General features: G+C 43.4%; 1 protein-coding gene across 2 annotated transcripts in view; it reads right to left on the bottom strand.

Annotated features, from left to right (window-relative positions):
- LOC122943376 (flavin-containing monooxygenase 5-like) overlaps positions 1-25,410 on the bottom strand; it is a 67,002-nt gene that overhangs the window by 25,272 nt on the left and 16,320 nt on the right. The window contains exons 3-4 of one of the 2 annotated variants that reach the window (XM_044301057.1): positions 4,702-4,869; positions 347-535 (exon numbers count right to left, since the gene is read on the bottom strand). In XM_044301057.1, coding sequence (XP_044156992.1) covers positions 347-535; positions 4,702-4,833 — 321 coding nt within the window. In that variant the 5' untranslated portion in view covers positions 4,834-4,869. The remainder of the gene's footprint in view (positions 1-346; positions 536-4,701; positions 4,870-25,410) is intronic. The other variant, XM_044301058.1, reaches the window with a different exon arrangement.

Raw genomic sequence — 25,410 nt, 5'->3', positions numbered from 1 at the left:
TACAGCTTGCCGGCGACGGAACTGCCTGCCGGAATCCAACAACGCAAGTGTGAAAGTAGCCTTAACTGGGTGAGAGGCCTAAGTCAGGATTTAGGGGTTACTATCTCTCCTTTGCCAAAATGTCCAAAAATGATCACTTTGAAATATATACTAGGGACTGTGTTTGGCTTTTTTTATCTAAGGTTTTGGTATAGGGTTGCCAATGGTTCGTAAATTGCTCAACAGTCCATAAAAGTAGGTTACTCTTTCCTGTCCATAAAAAAGCTGGAGATACTTGTATAGGTTATATCATTAATATAATTTTACATCATTTCACTGTAATTCTTATTGCAACTGATATTATTACCTTGAACTTGATATATTTCTTAAGTTGAAAGTGGTTTATATATTGATAGAAGTATTCCAGCACTTTAGAGTTATGCATGTAGTTTGGATAATCTTCAGGTATAGGATAATCACTGTAGCTCATCATTTCCTTTGATGTATTGATAATAACTGAATTGTAAATGCTGGCTCTGCTTTCTTCAGGATCTTTCTGGAATGGAAAAGATTCACATATCTGCTCAGTCAACTAAGGCTATGTTCAGATCTGCAATACCACTGCTTCTAATGGACTTGGCAATCGTGTGTTCTTTGGGGTATTCTCCAGGCATGGTAGAACCCAGATCAGCTCTGACAGCGACTGCTGCCACCGAGGCTGTTTTTCTCTGTAAGTGGGGTTCCTATGGAGACCTAGTTTACAAATGGCAATTTCAGCCTGGAAAAAAACCCTACCCCGAAAAAATAAATAAGATTATAATGATACTATTAAAAACGTTGTACTCCATGGTATTGTGCTAAGGTGCCCTCAAAAATGATGGTAAAATCCTCACTGAAATATGCACATGCAATATCTTTAGGTTCATGTGGATGTTTGCATGGTGAATTGTTTGGTGCAGATCTTATTGCGGATTTTTACGCAGATGTCAGTGTAGATTATGTCATCCCTTTGTAATCTCTGGAAAAATTGGGCTTCACAAAAATCTGCAACACATTGGGGTAAATTTATTATGAAGGTAATATTTGAAGTAAGTATTGAGTGAGTCTGTGTTGGTGAGCTTTTCAAAAAATTGATATAAAAGTGGATTTTAATTTAAGTTCTTGGTGCTGAAATTGTCCTATTTATCTGCAAGTCACCCTGTTGACCTGACACTCTTCTCCTTGCACCGGACATTGTTCTCCTCCTGCAGCTGGTTAGCCTCTACATTCTCCGTGTGGCGAGCTGATTTATTTGTTTACTCTATATTGATAGGACATGCCATGCATAGGCAGGTCCGATAGGTTCAGCTTTAAAAAATAGGGCACCACCGTGAATGGGGAGCAAGCTGGACTTTCATGGCTTTCTACATTTACTGCAATTGAACTACCGAAAATAGCTGAAGTCCCATAGTGGTGATTGGAGAGGTTGCCATCCATTCACTGATATGGGACATCAGAAAATAGCCAAGCGCGAGTAATGCTGCCCATTCACAACAAGGTCCAATTCTTAGGATAAGCAGGGTTCCAGAGGTGGGACCTGCACCTATCAGACATTTATTGTATATCCCTATCATTATAGCAAAAATGTACAGATAGGAATAACCCTTTACAGTCTATTCCATCAGATTCCTGTGTACAGGGCAGAGTATTGTTTTTTTCATTTCTAACTTACTGTTTCGTGACTTTAGTAGGTTATGTGGCACTCTGTTTATAGATGGTGCTTCTGGCAAGTTTACCAACACATCTGGACATACCAAAGTAGATCATAGCATACAAAAAATGATACAGTACTTGGTGTATTTGTTTTAATAATTACAAGGCAAAATCATGTCTTTGACACTTTGACTATACAATGACCGTTTAAAAAAAAAATTGCCAAAGAAATAAAAGAAAGTAAACAGAAATGTCGCTCTGGAAAGTGGGTCTTCACAGCTGCTATGCAGATTTATGTGTCTCCAAGACTAACTACTGTTTCTGAACTCATAATCCCTTCCATCTGTCTCTCTTAACCAAATGTACAGTATGTTAGCAAGCAGCAGGTGACACATGAAATAAAGTAGATACAAGTAGTGAATAGGATGCACAGAGGTGTTGATCCTCCAAAAAAGGGTGCTCACAGTCCCACAGTGTCACCCCACTGTAAAAATGGAACAGAACAAATATTTGAATAGAATACTGGGCACACCTAGGATATGGGATCAGTCACTTTATTAATAATAATGTGGTGTACAGTAAAATCTTAAAATAGCAACGTAATAAAACCTTTAGTGCCACCTTAAATAAAATGGTTAAATAAAATGGTTAATTTCCTAAAACGGACGGACACAGTTCATTAGTAATCACAGTAATAGCAGCGTTAGTATGTCCACCTGTAGAGAATAATAGAGTGCTATATCCAGTGCATAGTCCAAAATTGACTCCCAATTGTTCTGTAAAAGAGGGGTAATTTCTGGTACGTGTCTGTAACAATGGGAACTTCCCCGTCCCACTAGTGCTGGAACCCTTTAATCAGACTTTGAATATAGGCAACCGATACATATAGCGGTAGACAGTAGATAGTCTGTGAGCATTCTGTAATCGTACTGCACAGCGGCAGGTACAGACTGTGGACAATCTAGGATCGTGCTTCAAGGCGACAAATGCAAACGATATTTCTGACCTGGCGGCGTCCCGCTTGCGGTCAGTATTAGAGATGAATTACTGGTGTCAGCTTTCAAGTGTTTAGATAGTCTTACCGGTATCGCCGATCTACGATCCTGTATAGTGATGTTTTCTTCCGTCCAGGAGAAACTTGCTCCGGTTCTCTCCTACAGTCTGGAGGGTGACGTGTCCTACAGCGATCAGTGTTTGTTCCACGTGGGATACCTTGCTTGAGCGTGGACACCGTCTTAATCTCACCTCACAAGCTGTAGTTTCTCCCTTGGTTTCCGCGATGTTCCTTAATTGGATGATGATGTGGTGCACTCACATGTGTTCGGGGGTCTGACCAGACGCGTTTCGGGGTTGGGGTATCCCCTTCCTCAGTGGTAACCAGACCCCCCGAACTTGAACTCTTTTATACCTCAAAAGGTATTAGATGCAAGACCCGACATGGACTCCATTCCGGAAGTCCGCTGAATTTGTTCATCTTATGTATCTATTCGATTTTTGTTTTATTCTTATCTGACTGCGTTAGTTGATTAAACAGTCCATTGTATCAACTCATTCCCTGTGTACATGCTGTTCAATATGTATTTATCTTGTTGCTACAGAAAGCGCAATTTTGAGCATTATAATATGATTGCGGTTGTGCTGCGTTGTATTGTATTGTGTTGATGACTCCTGCCCCAAAATTTGGGGGTCATTCCTTCAATATATAGGTTATATTGTTGGTCCACATTCATAAAATATTTGTGAGCACTTACATATTAATAGTAAAAACTTATTGCTGGGAATAATTTTTGTAAGAGACATAGTATTAATAATTTCTATAGAAAAAGGTTTTTAGTTTTGTTTATAAAATGGAATAAAACAGAATACGATATTCGTAATACCTATAAATAACCCAACTAGTAGTAAAACATAAATAACCAGAGGGAAATAAAACGTCGGGAAGATCCAACAAAATCTGATTCCAACGGCCGATATGTTGTTCATATCATGTAGTCCCGCATTGTAGATTGTTTGTCGTTATTTATTCATTTTTTCACAGGATTGGGATATGTATATCTGGAGTCACGGTAATGCGGTGTTAGTGACCGCAAGCGGGACGCCGCCAGGTCAGAAATACCGTTTGCATTTGTCGCCTTGAAGCACGATCCTAGATTGTCCACAGTCTGTACCTGCCGCTGTGCAGTACGATTACAGACTGCTCACAGACTATCTACTGTCTACCGCTATATGTATCGGTTGCCTATATTCAAAGTCTGATTAAAGGGTCCCAGCACTAGTGGGACGGGGAAGTTCCCATTGTTACAGATACGTACCAGAAATTACCCCTCTTTTACAGAACAATTGGGAGTCAATTTTGGACTATGCACTGGATATAGCACTCTATTATTCTCTACAGGTGGACATACTAACGCTGCTATTACTGTGATTACTAATGAACTGTGTCCGTCCGTTTTAGGAAATTTGAGTCTAGTTTATGAACTTTGTTGCTACGTGGATATTTTCCTTTCAGCTGTTCTTACTGTTTCGCTTGTGAGTCACCACATTTTTTACACTTTTCTTACAATTTGCAAATTTTTATAATTTTTGCGCAGATGCGAGTTTTTAATGCCATGATCCCTTTGTTTAACACTTAACCATTTTATTTAAGGTGGCACTAAAGGTTTTATTACGTTGCTATTTTAAGATTTTACTGTACACCACATTATTATTAATAAAGTGACTGATCCCATATCCTAGGTGTGCCCAGTCTTCTATTCAAATATGAAATAAAGTAGGACTGAAAGATCGGACTGTACAGGATCTGTTTGTAGTCTGTAATCATGGAGACACATAAGTCTGCAGTAGATCTGTACATTTAGAGCAGAATTTTTTTTTCTATTTTCGGTTTTTTAATATTTTTTAATATTTATATTTTCCATTTGTCTTGGTTTTAATGGCTGTTATGTCAATGTAACATTGATGTATGTAATGTACCTCATTAAGGGAATCAATAGCATATCACCAGTAAAAGAAAATGATGTATGAAAGTACCTTGAACCTCCAGAGTCCTCCAATATCGTCACTCCGTTCAAAGCATGTTGGCTCTAAACCTTCATCCAAACAGGCTTTAATTGCAGGTAGTCCACTGGCACCGGCACCAATCACAGCAACTTTCTTACCCATGGTGGTGTGCTGAGTTTAACTTGACAGAAGACAACACTGTTAGGAAAGTTAGAACATCATCTTAGGTAATGCTACTACTGAATATATAAAAAAATACATTTAAACCCATGACTGTACTGTAGCTATTTCACCCAAATATGTGAATCTGTATAGTTGGCAATACATAAAACACCAGTTTGACATTTTCCCAAATTTATTGAAAAGTGTCCTCATCTTGTAATGGTATGCGTTATACTGTAGGTATGGGATGCCCTAATATTATGATTGGTGGGAGTCCTACTTTGGGGATCTCTACCAATCATGACAGAGGAACCATGGTCCAAGATACCAAAATAGGGGGAAAAGCCTAGACATTGTGGAGAAATCCACATGAGATTTTAGTCATCCCATTTATGGATCTCTAAAAGATTTTTGGTAAGAACATTCCAACTAATTTTGTTGCTAGTCTCCAGCATAATTTGACCAATGTAGAAAGGGGAAAGGAAAATACTATCATGACTGATGATTAGAGATAAGTGAATTTCTAAAAAAAAAAATATTTTGGCTGGTTCGCCGAATTTTTCTAAAAAATTTGGTTCAATCCGAATTTATTTGTGGCAAATCGTGTTAAAAAACTGCTATTTTCTGGCTGCAGAGAGCTTTCATTGTGGTGTAGAACACTGTGCCTTGCAGTAACACGCATAGGAAGTCTGCTGTGGTAGTAAAACAATACTGTGAGTCAGTATGACATGCAGATAACAGGCGTCGCTCTTAGAATCACTGTACACTTCACTTATTTGGGCAGTTACAGGGCCAAAACTGACCAAATAACTCACGTGTGAAATTCACCCTTACAGGTCAAAGTTAGCGTCAAGAAGAAGCGCACTCCTTTTACACCGCCGGCAGCTGATTCCACATAGATGTCTACAGAACCTGTTCTATTAAACGCTGGGTGTCAGCAGTAAATTTGTGTTGTTGTCACTGATTATTTTGCCCTTGCTCTGATCTGTCAGAACAATAACCCCCAAAAAATGGATCCTGTCTTCACTCGGTCAGCATTTGGTCAGTGATCCATCAGTATTGCTAAAGCCAAAATAAACAGGAGTGGATCCAAAACAGAGATGACACGTGAATGGAATATTTGCATGTCTTCTGTGTTTTGTACCCACCCACTCCTACTTTTGGCTACCAAATCATAAGCCAATTCTGATGCAAAATAGGGACCATTTCATGCAGGCCTTACAGCTGTTACATAGACAGGATCTGTTGTGCGTCTCATTTTTCCTTCCTTCTGACAGATCAGAAGAAGGGTCAAGTAAATGATGATGTCAGCCAGGCCGAAAGGCAAAATAGTGGCCCGGTCATGAAGTGAGGAGGGTGGGAACAGCATGAGAAGTCCACAGAGTGGCCCTATGACATAGTGGTGAGGTGGAAGCAGCATGAGGAGACCACAGAGTGGCCCAATGACAGAATCTGGAGGTGGCATCAACATCAGGAGGAGGCCACAGAGTGGGACAATGACAGATTGTAGAGGTGACAGCAGCATCAGGAGGAGGCCACAGAGTGGCACAATGACAGAGTATGTAGGTGGCGGCAGCATCAGGAGGAGGCCACAGGGTGGCACAATAACAGTGTGGATGTGGCAGCAGCATCAGGTTGCAACGGAGTGACACAGTGACAGAGTGTGGAGGTGGCGGCAGAAGCATCAGGAGGAGGCCACAGGGTGGCACAATGACAAAGTGTGGAGGTGGCTGCAGCAGCAGCATCAGGGGGAGGCCACAGGGTGGCAAAATGACAGTGTGGAGGTAGCAGCAGCAGCATCAGGAGACCAAAGAGTGGCACAATGACAAAGTGTGGAGGTGGCAGCAGCATCAGGAGGAGGCCACAGAGTGGCACAATGACAGAGTATGTAGGTGGCGGCAGCATCAGGAGGAGGCCACAGGGTGGCACAATAACAGTGTGGATGTGGCAGCAGCATCAGGTTGCAACGGAGTGGCACAGTGACAGAGTGTGGAGGTGGCGGCAGAAGCATCAGGAGGAGGCCACAGGGTGGCACAATGACAAAGTGTGGAGGTTGCTGCAGCAGCAGCATCAGGGGGAGGCCACAGGGTGGCAAAATGACAGTGTGGAGATAGCAGCATCAGGAGACCAAAGAGTGGCACAATGACAGAGTGTGGAGGTGGCAGCATCAGGAGTCCACAGAGTGGCAAGTTGACATAGTTTGGAGGTGGCAGCAGCATTAAGAGACCACAGAGTGGCAAGGTGACATCGTGTGGAGGTGGCATCAGCATCAGGAGACCACAGAGTGGCAAGGTGACATAGTGTGGAGTTGGAAGCAGCATCAGGAGATGACAGAGTGGCAAGGTGACATAGTGTGGAGGTGGCAGCAGCATCAGGAGACCACAGAGTGGCAATGTGACAGTGTGGAGGTAGCAGCAGCATCAGGAGACCACAGAGTGACCCGGTGACAGAGTGGGGAGGTGGGTGGCAATACCAGTACCAGCTGAAGATGGTGGGTAAAATAAAGAGCACCAGATGTGTGGCATCAGGCAGGTGGCAGCACCAGAATAGTAGCTGAGGCAGGTAGCCAGAAGAAACTGATCTTTTTTGTCAAAGTGTTGGTGTGGCACCATGGATGATCTAATCTGATGCATCAGGCATTGGTGGGTGAAAATCTTGGCTGATCCACTCCTGATTCAAAGGTCAGTTTCTCCACATTTTGGGTGGACAGGTTCTTCTTGGGGTAACTATGCCCCCTGCTGCACTAAACACCCGCTCTGATGCCACACTACTGGCCAGGCAGGATAGCTTTTTCAGGGCAAACTCTGCCAGTTACGGCCACAAATCCAGTTTGGCTGCCCTGTACTCCAGCGGATCTTCAATGTGGGGTGGCAGGGTGCTGTCCAAGTATCCCACCACCTGCTGGTTCAGGTCCTGCTCAAGGTCTAGCTGTGGCTGGTGAGTAGTTTCTTCACTAGGCGGGTGAATAAAGCTGCTCATTAGCGACTCTAGACTCAAGTTGCTGCTGATGGAGCTGGAACTGCTCCTACCCCCCCCCCCCCACCCTGCCACAGCAGCCATAGCAGAGGATCATAAGCGTGGAGGGCACCCCTGGTCAGTCCTGCGAGAGGATGGACGATGGTGCAGATAGGCAGCGGCCAACTGACTACATAGGATGTCTCTATAGTAGTTCAGTTTGTCCTCCCTCTCAGCGGGTGTAAAAAAGGCCCCCATTTTAGACTGGTATCGAGGGTCCAACAAGGTGCAAAGCCAGAAGTCATCCCTCTACCGAATGGTGATATTTCGGCCGGCACTACTCAAGCAAGTGAGCATGCATCGGGCCATTTGTGCAAATGACTCGGAGGGACTCCCTGCCTCCATCTCCACTGCATACTGCCACGGTGTGTCTGGGTCCTCTGCCTAGTTTTCTTAATCACCCTGTAGCTACTCTGGCTGCTCTTGCTCCTCCTCTCCTGTCAAAGTTACACAGGGGAGTATTCTTGTCTGCTTGGATCATCAAGAAATTGTTTATGGCCTTTCTCTGTTCGTATAGTCGGTACAACATACAGTACGGAGAGTGGAATTCTAATGGGTGGAAATGTCACATATCAGCCTACGTTGGGGGATGCCATTCTGCCGCTGCAGCTCAAGGAGGGTGTGCTTTGTGGTGTATGAGTGGCTGAAGTGCATGCAAAGTTTCCTGGCCATTTTTAGGATGTCTTGCAGGAACCGCTTGACAACCAGATTGAACATGTGTGCCATGCATTGCGCATGGCTCAGCCCTCCTTGGCACGGACACCATGTTCTTCCCATTTTCGTCACCATGGTTCCGATTTTGAGTTGTCGCGGAGAAAGCCAGGATTCAATTTCTTGATGAAGTACACGGAGCAGTTCCACCCCTGTGTGACTCCATTCGTCCAGGCAAACGAGGTGCAGAACAGCGTGACACCACCGTGCCCTGCACATGTAGTATGCTGGAGTGGCACTGTGAATTGTCCCTGCAGTGGAGGCTGAGTCGGTGGAGGATGAGGAGGCAGAGGTGGACATTGTCGCAGGACCAAGGGCGTGAGAACATGGAGGCGGAAGTAGCGTCACCTGGCCAAGTTGCTGGTGTGGCTGTGCAGGAACCACATTCACCCAGTGGGCTGTAAAGAACACGTATTGTCCCTGACCGTATTTACAGCTCCACACGTTGGAGCATCAGGACCAACAGATGATGGGAAAGACAGACCGCTCCCTTCGGCTGAGGTGGTGGAGCCTTGACTGCCTGAAATCGGGTGCGTGCCACTGAGTGATGCAACCATTGCTGTGGCAGGCTGCACCACCACAAAGCCACTGTTCTCCCAGGCCACTTTATGGTGATGCTGCATATGTTGACGCAGGGCCGTGGTGCCCACATTTGCACCCTGGCCACGCTTCACCTTCTTCCCACAGATTCTACAAATGGCCATGTTCACTTCCACCGGCGGCTTAACAAAAAACTGTCACACCGCAGCGTAGGTGATTTTACCCCAACACACCGCACAGATTAACTGCTACCACTGCTGCTTCCGTGAACCCCTACTTTCCGGGCAGGTAGGCTCCTGCGAAGCGTATGGTCTAACCTGGGCACGTTTGGCTCCCGACCTCCCACTGCTGCCACCCTGCTAAATCCCGGCCACAGTAGCGACTTGCTGGCTCCGCCGCTGCCTCACGGGCAAGCTGCCTCCCTCTACTCCCGATGATGATGAAGCCCCTAATTCACCCGGCTCCCAAGTGTGAGCAGCTACATCATCATCATCATCGAGCACTGCATATCACTGATGTCCTCCTCAACGGTCTCTGGGTCAGGAGCCTGACCGCTCACAACACCAGCTCCCATGCCACTCTCCTCATCAGTACTTGCCCACCTAGTAGAGGAAGCCACATCTTGGCTGGCCAGTAGCTGCTGACTGTCCTCTAGTAGCTTGTCCTCGCTGTATAGTGGAGCTGAGCCCACAGCATATAGTACTTGTCTGGCTGAGGGAACAGAAAAGGACAGAGGCAGGTTGAGAACAGGTGAGAGCACAGGGCATGCTCCCGGGCCATACAAACTAATGGTTGTGTCTGACGAACCCACCGACTTTTGGCTGGGGGTGTCTGATTTCACTTGGATCGAAGTGGATGACCGAGTCAACCATTCAAGAACCGCAGGGCTGCTGGTCAAGTCACGACCGCTAGATGACACCGGGAGCTTAGGCCACTCGCTACGACTCCTGCTGCCATGCCCCCTTACTCTGCTGCGACCTGTGCCTGTGCCAAAAACATTTAGGCTTCTGCCACTCCCCTGTGCAGGGCCTGGCACTTCTCTGTCTGACATACTGTTACATCTAAATTAATAAATAAAAAGGAAATTAAAAACCCCCCAAAAAGTATGGAATTTTCTTACTTCACCACACAATGGCTAATAAGCCATTTTTTCCCCACTAATACACGCTGTGGGGTTTCGCTCTGGGAGATAGGGTAAGCGGACGCAGTACAGAGGCTAAAGACAAGTTCTTAATGCAAAACTTCAGTGTTTTAATCACACTTGAGGCAAATGCACAAAACAATGTGTTACCTTTCAGTCTTGGTGTTTACTTCACACACAATGGAAAGTGCATCTTGTTGTTACTTCACACAAATTGGAATGTTCATATAAGAACAGTCACCTTGATGTCAGTTCTGCCTCCAGCAGTCCAGCAAATAGGCCCTTATTTTTTTCCACTTGTACACACCACAAAAGGCTTTAGAACATATAACTGCATCGCTGAACGGCAAATAATATACATTTTTTGCCACTAATGCACGCCAAATAGGGCTTTAAAACATATAACTGCACCACTGAACGGCAAATAATATATATTTTTGTGCCACTAATACACGCCAAATAGGGCTTTAGAACATATAACTGCAACGCTGAACGGCAAATAATATGTATTGTTTTGCCGCTAATACACGCCAAAAAGGGATTTATAACATATAACTGCACCACTGAACGGCAAATAATATATATTTTTGTGCCACCAATACACCCCAAAAAGGGCTTTAGAACATATACTGTAACTGCACCGCTGAACAGCAAATAGACCCTTATTTTTTTCCCACTTGTACACACCACAAAAGGCTTTAGAACATATAAGTGCTTTGCTGAACGGCAAATAACATACATTTTTTGCCACTAATGCACGCCAAAAAGGGCCTTAGAACATATAACTGCAGCTCTGAAGGCAAATAATATATATTTTTGTGCCACTAATACACGCCAAATAGGGTTTTAGAACATATAACTGCACCGCTGAATGGCAAATAATATATATATATATTTTGCCACTAATACACGCTAAAAAGGGCTGTATAATGTCAGCACGGATCCCTAGTCAGTGCCGCCAGGTGTAATAGGATTGTTCCTATTACCCAGGCTGTAAACTTCCCTACTGAACCCTGGTTTGCTTCAATACTGTGGAATGATTCCTCCCTATCCTTTCCCTAAACTTCTATACAGCAAAATAAAAGTTTTAAAGACTTTTCTTGTGTTGATCTTGTTAAAGACTATTTGCTATGTGTAACTTTTGACTAACTAGGTCCATGGTAATGGTAAAGGCCATCTTTCTAGAAGATAAAATCAGCTTGTGTGTCAGAAATGGCAATTTGATCATTCGCTCTTAGGCCTCTTTCACACAGGCGAATTTTCCGCACGAGTGCAATGCGTGAGGTGAACGCATTGCACCCGCACTGAATCCGGACACATTCATTTCTATGAGGCTGTGCACATGAGCGGTGATTTTCACGCCTCACTTGTGCGTTGCGTGAAAATCACAGCATGCTCTATATTGTGCGTTTTTTCACGCAACGCAGGCCCCATGAATGGGGCTGCATTAAAATCGCAAGCATCCGCAAGCAAGTGCGGATGCGGTGCGATTTTCACGCATGTTGGTTATATTTTCCCTTATAACATGGTGATGGACCATGTGATGAGCTCAGTGACGTCACCAAAGGTCCTTTTCCTCCCAGGTCATCAAAGAAGAAGACAGAAGAGAAGCCAGGCTGCACGAACAAGTGGATAAGGTGAGTTACATTTTTTTATTTTATTTTTTTACCCCTTCATCCCTAATTTACTTAGCATTCTGTATTAAGAATGCTATTATTTTTCCTTATAACCATGTTATAAGGAAAAATAATAAAATTTACACAACACTGATCCCAAACCTGAACTTCTGTGAAGAAGTCCGGGTTCGGGTCTGGGTACCAAACATGGCTATTTTTCTCACGCGCGTGCAAAACGCATTAAAACGTTTTGCACTCGCGCAGAAAAATCACAAATTTTCCCGCGACGCATCCTCATCCTATCCGACCCTCACACACGACGCCCGTGTGAAAGAAGCCTTAGGCCCCTTTCACACGAGCGAGTTTTCCGCGCGGGGGCAGTGCATGACGTGAATGCATAGTACCCGCACTGAATCTAGACCCATTAATTTCAATGGGTCCGTGCACATGAGCGTTTTTTTCACGCATCATTTCGCGTCGCGTCAAAAACGCAGCATGTTCTATATTCTGCATTTTTCACACAGTCCTGGCCCCATTGAAGTGAATGGGGCTTCAGTGAAAAACGCATTGCATTCGCAAGGAAGTGCGGATGCAATGCGTTTTTCACTGATGGTTGCTAAGAGATGTTTGTAAACGCGAGTGAAAAAAGCATCAAAACACATTGCACCCGCGCGGAAAAAACTGAACAACTGAACGCAATCGCAGACAAAACTGACTGAGCTTGCTTGCAGAATGGTGCGAGTTTCACTAAACGCATCCGGAGCCAATCCGTCACGCTCATGTGAAAGAGGCCTAACGGTGCATGCGCAATAATAGGATGGTCTCACAATACCAGTAGCCATCTTTGTCTGCCCTCATTGTAATGACTACAATCCATAAGCACAGTAAAGGTATTCCTTGAGCCACAATAACGAAAATATGATGAATAAGTGAATAGGAGCTGAGCTGCAGTAACCTGGCACAGCCAGCACACTTTGAGTGGAGCTATGCTTCCTGTTCCATTCAAAGTGCTAGTTCCAGCCGCATGTGGACCGCAGCAAACGACCATCCCCAGCAAAAAATGCGTACAATGGAGGATGCTGGCGCGGTCCACATGCTCCGTTTTGTGTAGTATGCCTTTGTGGTGCATGTGGACCGCGCCGGCATCCTCCATTGTATGCATTTTTTGCTGGGGATGGTCATTTGCTGCAGTCCACATGTGGTAGGACTGCTCCCCCAATTAAGACAATTCAATAATCTGCAGCACTCGCCGGTAAATGATGAAAATAATGGCGATTTATTCACTCAAGCAGCCAGTTCTCTGGCTGCTTAACTGAATAAATCACAATTATTTTCATCATTTACCAGCGAGTGCTGCAGATTATTGAATTGTCTGGATGAGTTGGGACCCCCAGCCAGGATCCCTATCTGCGCGCACCATTTGGCTTGTAAGCCATTTCCTGGTCAGTACCCAAATGAGTGGGATGAGTAGTGCTGCCAACCCCTGAATTTTTTGCTCCCCCAATTAGAAACACGCTACAGTGTTTGGGGTCTGAGCAGTTCTCCCATATTGGCCACTATATTTCTGTGATTGTCTAACGCCAGAGGCTGCAAGGAACACTGGATCTGTGAGGGTGCTGTATGTCAGACCCTCAGCAATTGGATATTACTAACCTATCTTGAGGATAGGTCATCAATATAAGGAGCCTGGAAAACCCCTTTAAGGTTCAAAGTTTCAAATGAGTGTAATGAGGAAAGTACAGTTTGGGCTGTAAGGACCACTCCTTATCAGGTGGTTTCAGGGAATGCTTTTACTAAACTCTTAAAATAATGCTTTACTACAAGGATCAGCAACCTTCGGCCCTCTAGTTGCTGTAAAATTCCCAGCATGCACACTTATTCTTTGTAATTCCCATAGAGTGAAAAGGAGGAATTATAGTTTCAGAACAGTTGGAGTACTGGAAGTTGCTGATCCCTGCTTTACTAGTTTGTGCAACAGTATCCAAAACAATGGATATATATGTGTTGTTTGCGTACACAGAGTTTCTATAGGCATTCACTGGTTTCTTCCCGTTTGAGTTGCTCTATGGGAGGTTCGCAGGAACGGTCATTCCCAATAATCTGTGTGAAAATAGGGCAGTCTAAATCCACATTAAAGGTGTATTCCACTCTCAGACAATGGGGGCATATCGCTAGTTGTCTGATAGGTGCAGGTCCCACCTTTAGGACCTGCATCTATATGTAAACAAAGCCTAACATGAAGTCGGGAAAGTGGTGGCCGGCGGTGGCGGATCCGGCCACCACCTAGCCTTCCTGTTGGCCCGCCAAAAATAGCTGAGCGACACATAACAAATGATGATTGGGAGCGCTCCGCATTTGTGTGGCCACCACTCCTATTTATTTATATGGGGCCAACAGAAATAGCAGAGCCAGCACTCGGCTATTTTCAGCAGCCCCATGACACTTCGGGACTTTGCCAGACTCGTTTTCTATGGGGATTCAGAAAATAGCCGAGTGCATCGCTCAGCTTTTTTCAGCTGGCCAACAGGAAGGCTTGGTGGCGGCCGGACCTGGCACCAGTGGCCAACACTTTTCCGGCCTGATGTTAGGCTTCGTTTTAGACATAGGTGCAGGTCCTAAGTGCGGGTCCCACTTCTATCAGACAAAGGGGGCATATCCTGGCATATGCCCCCATTGTCTGAGCTAGGGGTGCACCGAAATGAAAATTCTGGTCCGAAACCGAAAATTCAGGATGCCCTTGACCGAAAACCGAAACCGAAACTGCCTTTTTGCCCAAATACTTTTAAAATACTTTTTTTAAGTAAAAAAAAAGGAAAGTGAATTAAAATATAAAGTTAAACAGATACATAGATATTATACACACAATGCCACCCAAAGTGGTTATTTTAAAAAAAAATTCACTCTCCCCCCCCTCCCTCCCTTGTCACTCTCCCCCTCCCTCCCTTGTCACTCTCCCCCTCCCTCCTTTGTCACTCTCTTCCCCCCTCCTCCCTCCCTTGTCACTCTCATTTCCCCCCCTCCCTTGTCACTCTTATTCTACCCCCCTCCCTTGTCACTCTCATTCTACCCCCTCCCTTGTCACTCTCATTCTACCCCCCCTTGTCACTCTCATTCTACCCCCTCCCTTGTCACTCTCATTCTACCCCCCCTTGTCACTCTCATTCTACTCCCCCCCTCCCTTGTCACTCTCATTCTACTCCCCCCCCTCCCTTGTCACTCTCATTCTACCCCCCTCCCTTGTCACTCTCATTTTACACCCCCCCCTTGTCACTCTCATTTTACACACCCCCTTGTCACTCTCATTTTACACACCCCCTCCCCCTTCCTTGTCACCTCTAGTGTAGCCTGTGTAGCGTGGCCGAGCTCTGTTCGGTCCGCGGTACAGGAGCATTTGTTTCTTGTAACCGGCCGGACTGAAAGGAAGTGCACACTAAGTGAGCACTTCCTGTCAGTCCGGCCGGGTACAGGAAACAAAAGCTCCTGTACTGCGGAGCGAACAGAGCTCGGCCACGCTACACTAACAACAGCAGTAGCACAGAGCAGACACAGCAGGCTGCGCAGCACTGAGCCGGAGATTCTTTAGAGCGGCAAGCGTTTAGGAGGCACAGCATGAGGGGCGCCGCCGGCCGGCCGCCCGAACGTATATAACCAACCATATTTTCTGCCGATATGTACCAATATCGGCCGAAATGGATTAGGCCCATTTTCGGCCGCCGGAATTTCGGTGCACCCCTAGTCTGAGCTCAAACAACCCCTTTAGGTTGGCTGACTTTCTGATAATCAACCTTACAGAGACACAGCCACACATTTCTATAAAAAATCTACTAAGAAGAAATGTTTTCCACAAGGTTAAAAAGGTGTACTGTTGCTGCCAACTTTTGATAATAAATTGCTAGCAGGGTGGCAGGGACCAGTTAAAGTCTTATAGCAAACTGATCCTGTAAATGATAAACTTTTCATTGCTGGAAAAATTCAACAAAAAATGCCATAGTACTTAAAGGGTTTCTGTCACCCTAATTTTCGCTATTAAACAGGCTGACATTATGCATGTGAAAATGTCACCTGAATTTAACTCTGCATTTCTTTTATTTAAGTATGCCCCTGTTTTCGTGTAATTTTAACTTTTATTATATGCAATTTAGCCTCTAGGAGTAGGGGGGGCGTTGCACCTGCTCCTAGAGGCTCCATTCGCCCACCTCATTTCCACGCCCTTCTGTCTTGATTGACATGGCCAGGCCAGCGTTGGTCCTCCTGCTGGCCCTATGTGCCGTGTAAATCTCGTGCCTGCGCCTTCCCGTTCAGTATTTGGCACAGGCGCAGTGAGGAAGCCGGCAGCCAGCAAGCTCATTGCGCCTGCGCTGTATACTAAACGGGACGGCGCAGGCATGAGATTTACACGGCAGACAGGCCCAGCAGGCGAAATAACGCTGGCCTGGCCCTGTCAATCAAAACAGAAGGGCGTGGAAATAAGGTTGGCGAACGGAGCCTCTAGGAGCAGGTGCCACAATCCCCCTGCTCCTAGAGGCTAAATTGCATATAATAAAAGTTAAAATTACATGAAAACAGGGGCATACTTAAATAAAAGAAATGCAGAGTTAAATTCAGGTGACATTTTCACATGCATAATATCAGCCTGTTTAATAGCGAAAATTGGGGTGACAGATACCCTTTAAAAAAATGGGTTGATAGACCAAATGTTATCTGTATTATTCTACAAAATGTACCCAAATATTCTTACATAGTAGCATCGTTTGTAAGGCTGAAAAAAGACATGTCCATCCAAGTTCAAGCTATTGTCCTGCAGTGTTTATCCCGGTGAAAGCAAAAACTCCCATGAGGTAGAAGAATCTTAGGGAGAAAAAAATTCTTCCTGACTCCAAATCTGGCAGTCAAGATAACTCCCTGGATCAACATCCCATATCCAGTAATCCAGCAGCTATAACATAATATTTCTACACTCAGAGTTGATCAGGTTGTTGATTGTGGCCTGTGGAATGTTGGTCCACTCCTCTTCAATAGTTGTGCGAAGTTGAGAATATTGGCAGGAACTGGAACACGCTGTCGTATACGCCGATTCAGGACATCCCAAACATGCTCAATGGGTGACATGTCCGGTTTGTATGCTGGCCATGAAAGAACTGTGATTTTTTCAGCTTCCAGGAATTGTGTACAGATCCTTGCAACATGGGGTCGTGCATTATCATGCTGCAACATGAGGTGATGGTCGTGGATACAGATGAGCGAGTTTTTAAAAAAAATTGATTCGCCGGTTTGCCGAATTTTTCTGGAAAAATTTAGTTTGATCCGAATAAATTTGCGGCAAATTACGTAAAAAAGAAAAACGCTATTTCCTGGCTGCTGAGAGCCTTTACAGTGGTGTAGAACACTGTGCTTTGTAGTAACACACATAGGGAGTCTGCTTTGGTAGTGAAATAATACTGTGAGAACAACTACCTAGAAAAAACGGATCCTGTCTGCGGAGCATATGCCTTCACTCGGTCAGCATTTGCTCAATAATCCATCAATATTGCTAAAGTAAAAAAAAAATGGAGTGGATCTAAAACAGAGATAATATGTGAATGGAATATTTGCATGTCTTCTGTGTTTTGTACCCACTCCTGCTTTTGGCTACCAAATCATAAGCCAATACTGATGGGACCATACAGGCCTTAAAGCTGCTACACAGACAGGATCCGTTGTGTGTCTCGTTTTTCCTTCCTTCTCACATATCAGAAGTGTCAAATAAATGATGATGTCAGCCAAGCCGAAAACCAAAATAGTGGCCCAGTCATGAAGTGGGGAGGGTAAAAGCAGCATGAGGAGGCCACAGAGTGGACCTACGACATAGTGGTGAGGTGAAAACAGCATAAGGAAACCACAGAGTGGCCCAATGACAGGGTCTGGAGGTGGCAGCAGCATGAGGAGGCCACAGAATGGCACAATGACAGAGTCTGGAGGTGCCCGAGCATCAGGAGGCCACAGAGTGGCTAGGTGGCATACTGTGGAGGTGGGTGGCAATACCAGTACCCGCTGAAGTTGGTGGGTGAAAGAAGGAGAACTTGGCATCAGATTTGTGGCATCATGCGGGTAACAGCATCAGAATGGCATTGGTGTGTGGAAATACTGGCTGAATACAAGGTTTTTTGTCTACCGAAATAATTTTAAAAAGATTTTACCGCATATAAGTGCAGCGCTTAATGCTGAATACAAGATTTTTTGTCCACCGAAATAATTCAAAAAAGATTTTACTGCATATAAGTGTAGCGCTTAATGCTGAATACAAGATTTTTTGTCCACCAAAATAATTTAAAAAAAGATTTCATCGCATATAAGTGCAGTGCTTAATGCTGAAAACAAGATTTTTTTTGTCCACCGAAATAAATCTAAGATTTTACCTCATATAAGTGCGGCATTTCATGTACCGTATATAACTCCTGCGCTGAACGCTGAATACAATTTTTTTTTTCACCAAAATAAGTCCCAAAAGATTTTACCGCATATAACTGCCGCGCCGAACACCGACTATCTTTTTCTTTTTCTTTTTCTACTGATAAAGTATACGCCACTAAAGGCTTTACCACATATAATTGGAACAGTGAACGCCGAGTATAATTTTATTTTTCCACGTATATACGCCACTAAAGGCTTTTCAACAGAGGGTTATAGGCTGTGAGTTAAAAAAAAACAAAGCGCCTGAGGCGGAGTGATCTGAAGTGAACGGGACGTAGCAGAGGAAGTAGGTCCACACTGGAAGAGTGAGAAGCAGTCCTCGTGCGGTTTCTGTGCTGCAGAGAAGTCCCCATAGTGTCCAGCAAGCAATAACGCAGATAGATGTGTGCTGGTGTGAATTAGTTTGCATTTTTGTGCAGGTTTAGTTCATAGTGTATTCACCTATATTGGTGCGCCGCTGTTATGGAAAACGTCACGTAAGCGGAAGCACGCAGTGTGTGAAACGTAAATACAAAATTTCACCACAATGTAATTTAGTCCATACCGCAAAAAGGACTTTCCCATATATAACTGCAGTGCTGAATGCTGAATATATCTTTATTTTTCTACTGAAGTACGCCACTAAAGTTTTTACCACATATAACTGCAACTGTGAACGCTGAATATATTTTTATTTTTCTACTGATATACGTCAAAAAATGTTTTTCAAGATATAAGTGCAGCAGTGAATGGCGAATATATATTTCTTTTTCTACTGATATACGTCACTAAAGGTTTTTCAAGATATAAGTGCAGGAACAAAAGGCGAATGTATATTTCTTTTTCTAATGATATATGTCAATAAAGGTTTTTCTACATGTAAGTGCACCAGCGAATGGTGAATGTATATTTATTTTTATACTGCAATACGCCGGTAAAGGCTTTACCAGATATAACTGCAACTGTGAAGTGAGAATATATTTTTCTTGTAGTACTGAAATACGCCCCTATACGCTTTCACCAGAAATAACTGCAGCAGTGACCTGAGAATATTTTTTTCTTGTTGGACTGAAATTGGCTACTATACGCTGTGACCAGAAAAAAAATTAAAGAGTGAAGTGCGTATATATATTTCTTGCAGTACTGAAATACGCCCCTATATGCTTTCACTAGAATTAACTGAAATACGCCCCTATATGCTTTCACTAGAAATAACTGCAACAGTGAACTGATATTTTGTGTTGCACTGAAATTGGCCACTATACACTTTGACTAGAAAAAAATGAAAGAGTGAAGTGCGTATATATATTTATTGCCGTACTAAAATACGCCCCTATACTCTTTCACCAGAAATAACTGCAGTGCGTATATATATATATTTTTTTTTTTTTTACTGAAATATGCCCCATATGCTTTTAACAGAAATAACTGCAACAGTGCAGTGCGTATATATATATATATATATATATTATTATTATTTTTTTTTTTTTTTATGAAATATGACCCTATACGCTTTCACCAGAAATAACTGCAGAAGTGACCTGAGAATATATATTTCTTGTTGAACTGAAATAGGCCACTATACACTTTGACCAGAAAAAAAATAGTGTGGGTATATATTTTTCTTGTCAAACGGAAATACGCCCCTATAGGCTTTCACCTGAAATAACTGCAACAGTGCAGTGCGTATATATTTATCATTTTTTTACTGAAATACGCCCCTATACGCTTTCACCAGAAATAACTTCAGAAGTGAAATGCGTATATATTTTTTGTGTAGTACTGAATAAGATACTAAAATATAAGCCTCTAAGGGCTTTTCAACATAACATTTGCAGCCCAATAATAAAAAGCTGTAATGACAGGGCTGTCTAATGACTATTTGGATCCCCAAATAGTTGTTCCCTGCACTTGTAAATCACTTTCCTATTAATGTCCCTAGAGTGCCTTTTGTCGTCTCTTCCTGTTGTAAGATGCCTTGAAATGATTCCTCCCTATCCTTTCCCTGCACTTATAAATCGTCTTTCTGTCTTTTTTTTCCCACAATGAGGTTTTTCCAATTGCTGTCCCTAGTGCCTTCACACGTCTGTCCCTGCACTCTGAACGCTGTAAAATGGCAGAATCTAAAATGGCTGCCGTATTTATAGAGCTGTAACATCACTGGGCTGGCTGGCTGCTGATTGGCTGCATGCAGGCATGTCAATCTGGGTGATCCTGGATTCCCAGAGTTCCATGCCCCATCTCCTCACTCCTCACACGTGTAGCCACTATTTTAGTAAAATAACGATTCGTTACCACAAAGTGCGAGGAAATGAGCATTAGTTGCGAATCAAATTTTTCCTGAAATTCGAAACGAATTCCACTTTGTCAGCTTTGATTCTCTCATCTCTAGTCGTGGATTTGCACAACAATGGGACTCAGGATCTCGTCACGGTATCTCTGTGCATTCAAAATGCTATCAATAAAATGCACCTGTGTTCGTTGTCCATAACATACTCCTGCCCATACCATAACCCTACCGCCACCATGGGCCACTCGATCCACTCGATCCTGTCTGCCATCTGCCCTGAACAGTGAAAACCGGGACTCATCCATGAACAGAATGCCTCTCCAACTTGCCAGACGCCATCGAATGTGAGCATTTGCCCACTCAAGTCAGTTACGACGACAGGTGCAAACCCCGATGAGAATGACAAGCATGCAGATGAGCTTCCCTGAGACGGTTTCTGACAGATTGTGCAGAAATTCTTTGCTTATGCAAACCGATTGTTGCTGCAGCTGTCTGGGTGGCTGGTCTCAGATGATCATGGAGGTGAACATGCTGGATGTGGAGGTCCTGGGCTCGTGTGGTTACATGTGGTCTGCGGTTGTGAGGCCGGTTGGATGTGCTGTCAAATTCTCTGAAACACCATTGGAGGCGGCTTATGGTAGTGAAATGAACATTCATTGCACAGGCAACAGCTCTGGTAGATATTCCTGCAGTCAGCAAAGCAATTGCACGCATCCTCAAACATTGCGACATCTGTGGCATTGTGCTGTGTGATCAAACTGCACATTTCAGAGTGGCCTTTTATTGTGGGCAGTCTAAGGCACACCTGTGCAATAATTATGCTGTCTAATCAGCACCTTGATATGCCCCACCTGTGAGGTGGGGTGGATTATCTCGGCAAAGAAGAAGTGCTCAATAACACAGATTTAGACAGATTTGTGAACAATATTTGAGAGTAATGGGTCACATTGTGTGTCAGAACGGATCTGTTTGGCTCAGTTTCGTCAGACGGACACCAAGCAGCGTTTTGGTGTACGCCTCCAGAGCGGAATGGAGACTGATTGGAGGCAAACTGATGCATTCTGAGCGGACCCTTTTCCATTCAGAATGCATTAGGGCAAAACTGATCCGTTTTGGACTTGTAAGAGCCCTGAACGGATCTCACAAACGGAAAGCCAAAACGCCAGTGTGAAAGTAGCCTTAGTTGTAGTATGGCATATTCAAATGGTGAGTGTACAGTGTACGTTCACATGGTAAGTATACAATGTCTACCATTAGATCATACTGTGATTAGGTTGATCTTTACTTTTGTTTGTATTAATACTGGTTATAATCTGGCGGTATAAATCTAGCATTGGTTGTTATCACATACTCACTGTTAGTAGATACTGTTCGCCCACCGTGGCGTCCCACCTGGTGGTTGGTAGACTCACCGCGTATCTGTATTTGGAGCGGGTGATATTACCTGTCTCACAGTATAGATTGCACAGTCTCACCGCAGAACTATCTTCTGATCTAGGTGTCCCATGAGATCCTAGCGTCCCATGTGATCAAGCACGCTGGTTTCAATATGCCCGGGTTTTTACAAGATGCGAGTGTGTAGTGTCTATGGCGTGCTCCTCACTCCTTTAGCAAAATAATTTCTTCATTACTTTTGTACGTGGGTTCTGTAAACATGCCTGTAAGTTCCAGACGTGTTTCAGGGTCAACCTTACTCCTTCCTCAGTGGCCATCCCAGTGGTTCCCACGAAAGCCCGCTCTGGATTCTTTCTTCCCATCATTAATGGTATTCTTTTCCCCAAATATATATTTTCTCTGCTAAATATATAAATATTTGAATTATCCTCATATTCATCTTCTTTTCCCCTTTAGTGACGTATTGCAATCACATGTTATAGATGATGGTCGGCACTGCACTTGAATACTTGCGGTGCACGTGTCAGCGGGCGGGCGTCCCAACAAGCAATATAAAGGAGGAAGACCGGCACTCGCTATTGGATTTTTCACTGCAGAATTTATTCAGTCACTTATTAATACATAGTGACGCGTTTCAGCACTAAATCGTGCTTTCTTCAGACTATGTGACACAATCCTACCATTGCACCTTATATACATTAACAGGACAACAACGGAACTGACGTCATATGATGTAAAGCTCCTCCCACTTGGAGGCCGATACAGAATCTGCGATGTAGGTACCATAGACCATAGGAATCAATGTGAAGCGGTGAGTATTCAAGTCCGCTGAAAATGAAACATGATTGATGATGTGAATAATATGCAAACATGATTAAGCATGATTAAATAAAACCAGAAATATTATAATCTCTATTGAGACCTCTTGGTTCCACCGTTTGCAACCGGTGGATCCAGTATGCTTCTCTCTTTAGTAACAGTTTGTTTCTGTCGCCGCCACGGCGGGGTAATGATACACTTTCCATGACCTGGAAGCGCAGTTGAGATATTGCATGTCGTTTCTCATGAAAATGATGGTAGTGGAAGCAGTAAATTCTCAGTGCGGATGGTGGATTTGTGTTTACTTAGTCTGTCTTTTATCTGTGTAGAAGTTTCACCTACATAAAGTAGGCCGCAGGGACATTTGAGGATATATATGACATATTTGCTGTCACACGTGAACATACCCTTAATTGGGATCTGTTCACCAGAATGGGGGTGAGTTAGATAGGCGCCTTTAATGACACTGGAGCAATTTACACAATTCAGGCATGGGAATGTGCCCTGACGTGGAGTGGTCAGTGTGGTTTGCCTAAGGCCTGGTCTATTGGTGCCTATGTCAGCTCTGATAATTTTGTCGCGGATATTGTCCGCTCTTTTGAAGCACATCATTGGTGAATTCTGGAATTCCTCTGAGGATATGACCTAGAGACTATGTGCCAGTGTTTGTTGATGATGCCCCTGATCTTTTGTATCCATGGGTGATATTTCACCACTAATGGAATACTTGGCGATTTGTTAGTTTTCTGTCCCTGTGGTTTGTCGAGTTTATTCCTTCGAACTTCTAGTAAATGTTTGGGATAACCTCTATTAAGGAATTTATTTGTCTTTTCTTTCATCCTTGTTTGACAGGTATCAGGGTCGGTCACGATCCTTTTTACCCGTTGATACTGTGAAAAAGGGATGGATTTCTTGGTTGCTGGGGGATGACGACTTGTAAAGGTAAGCAGACTGTTACGGTCGGTTTCTTTAGTAAATAAGTCAGTGTGAATAGTGCCATCATCATTGCGTATCACCCATGCATCAAGGAAGGCTATTTTGTGATGATCAAAGTGCATAGTGATGATCAAGTAAAACTTTAAGTCCTGCACAATTGAATTTGCTGAAGAAGGGATTGTCCTTCAGCCCCACAGGGACCTTGGACACTTTCTCTCTGGATATAGACCTTCAGCGGTTTTTCTGCAATGTACGCCTTAAAGCCCATTTTTACAACAATGGAAATGGCACTGAGGATGACTGTGTTGATTCCGTGTAACATTCTGATCAATTAACATTGAGACAATTTGCGTTAAGAATAAAAAGTCATTTCACACCACCTAAAGTATATCACCCAGTCGAAACCTTTGCCAATCTAGTCCAACACGATGTTAATCTCTTATTGCAACATTGTAGACAAGGGAATCTACACATAAGACACAATCTAACTTCAGAAGAAAAACACGCACTGAATCACTTATCACTTAAATGACACCCACACATATACAATCCTACATTCAGATCCAGTGTACTCAATTAAAGGCATATTGTATCTCAACTGCGCTTCCAGGTCATCGAAAGTGTATCATTACCCCGCCGTGGCGGCGTCAGAAACAAACTGTTACTAAAGAGAGAAGCATACTGGATCCACCGGTTGCAAACGGTGGAACCAAGAGGTCTCAATAGAGATTATAATATTTCTGGTTTTATTTAATCATGCTTAATCATGTTTGCATATTATTCACATCATCAATCATGTTTCATTTTCAGCGGACTTGAATACTCACCGCTTCACATTGATTCCTATGGTCTATGGAACCTACATTACAGATTCTGTATCGGCCTCCAAGTGGGAGAAGCTTTACATCATATGACGTCAGTTCCGTTGTTGTCCTGTTAATGTATATAAGGTGCAATGGTAGGATTGTCTCACATAGTCTGAAGAAAGCACGATTTAGTGCTGAAATGCGTCACTATGTATTAATAAGTGACAGAATAAATTCTGCAGTGAAAAATCCAATAGCGAGTGCCGGTCTTCCTCCTTTGTATTGCAATCACAGTGCATTTCCTATGCGTTTTTTTAATTAATTTATGCATTTATTTGCATATAGTTGCCTTTGGTTTTTAATAGTTGCAATCAATATTTATTTATTTAAAAATACTGTACATAATCCATTTTTATGACATATGTATAAAACATAAAAATGTGCAGAAACAACATAGGATAAAAATAAAAAATATATAAAAAAATATAAAAAATAAAATAAAAATAGAATATGAGTATATTTCTAACAAACATCTTTCTTTTTAGTAGATTACTGAACCATCTAGGGTTAATTCTGTTCTTTCTATTTGTGTGTCTAAATCCTATATACACCGCTGATATGTATATATATATAATACTCAGCAGTGTCTATTGGTTTTCATTTATTGTGTTTTATGTATTATTTTATTTTTTATTTTTATATTTTCTGGTTATTCTCTCTCCGTGTTTTGCGGATCTGCAATTTGCGGACCGCAAAAAACAGAACGGTCGAGTGCATGAGGCCAAAATGTCAGATTTCTGTGATGTAAAAAAAATGAGACAAATGACTTATTAAGGACCAGTAATGTACATGTACAGGAGCTGCGCCCGCCCAATCAGT

The sequence above is a fragment of the Bufo gargarizans genome, chromosome 7 (assembly GCF_014858855.1).
Source record: "Bufo gargarizans isolate SCDJY-AF-19 chromosome 7, ASM1485885v1, whole genome shotgun sequence".
Lineage (NCBI taxonomy): Eukaryota > Metazoa > Chordata > Amphibia > Anura > Bufonidae > Bufo > Bufo gargarizans.
The sequence above is the reverse complement of the archived record's forward strand: the minus strand, read 5'-3'. Positions and strand labels throughout refer to the sequence as shown.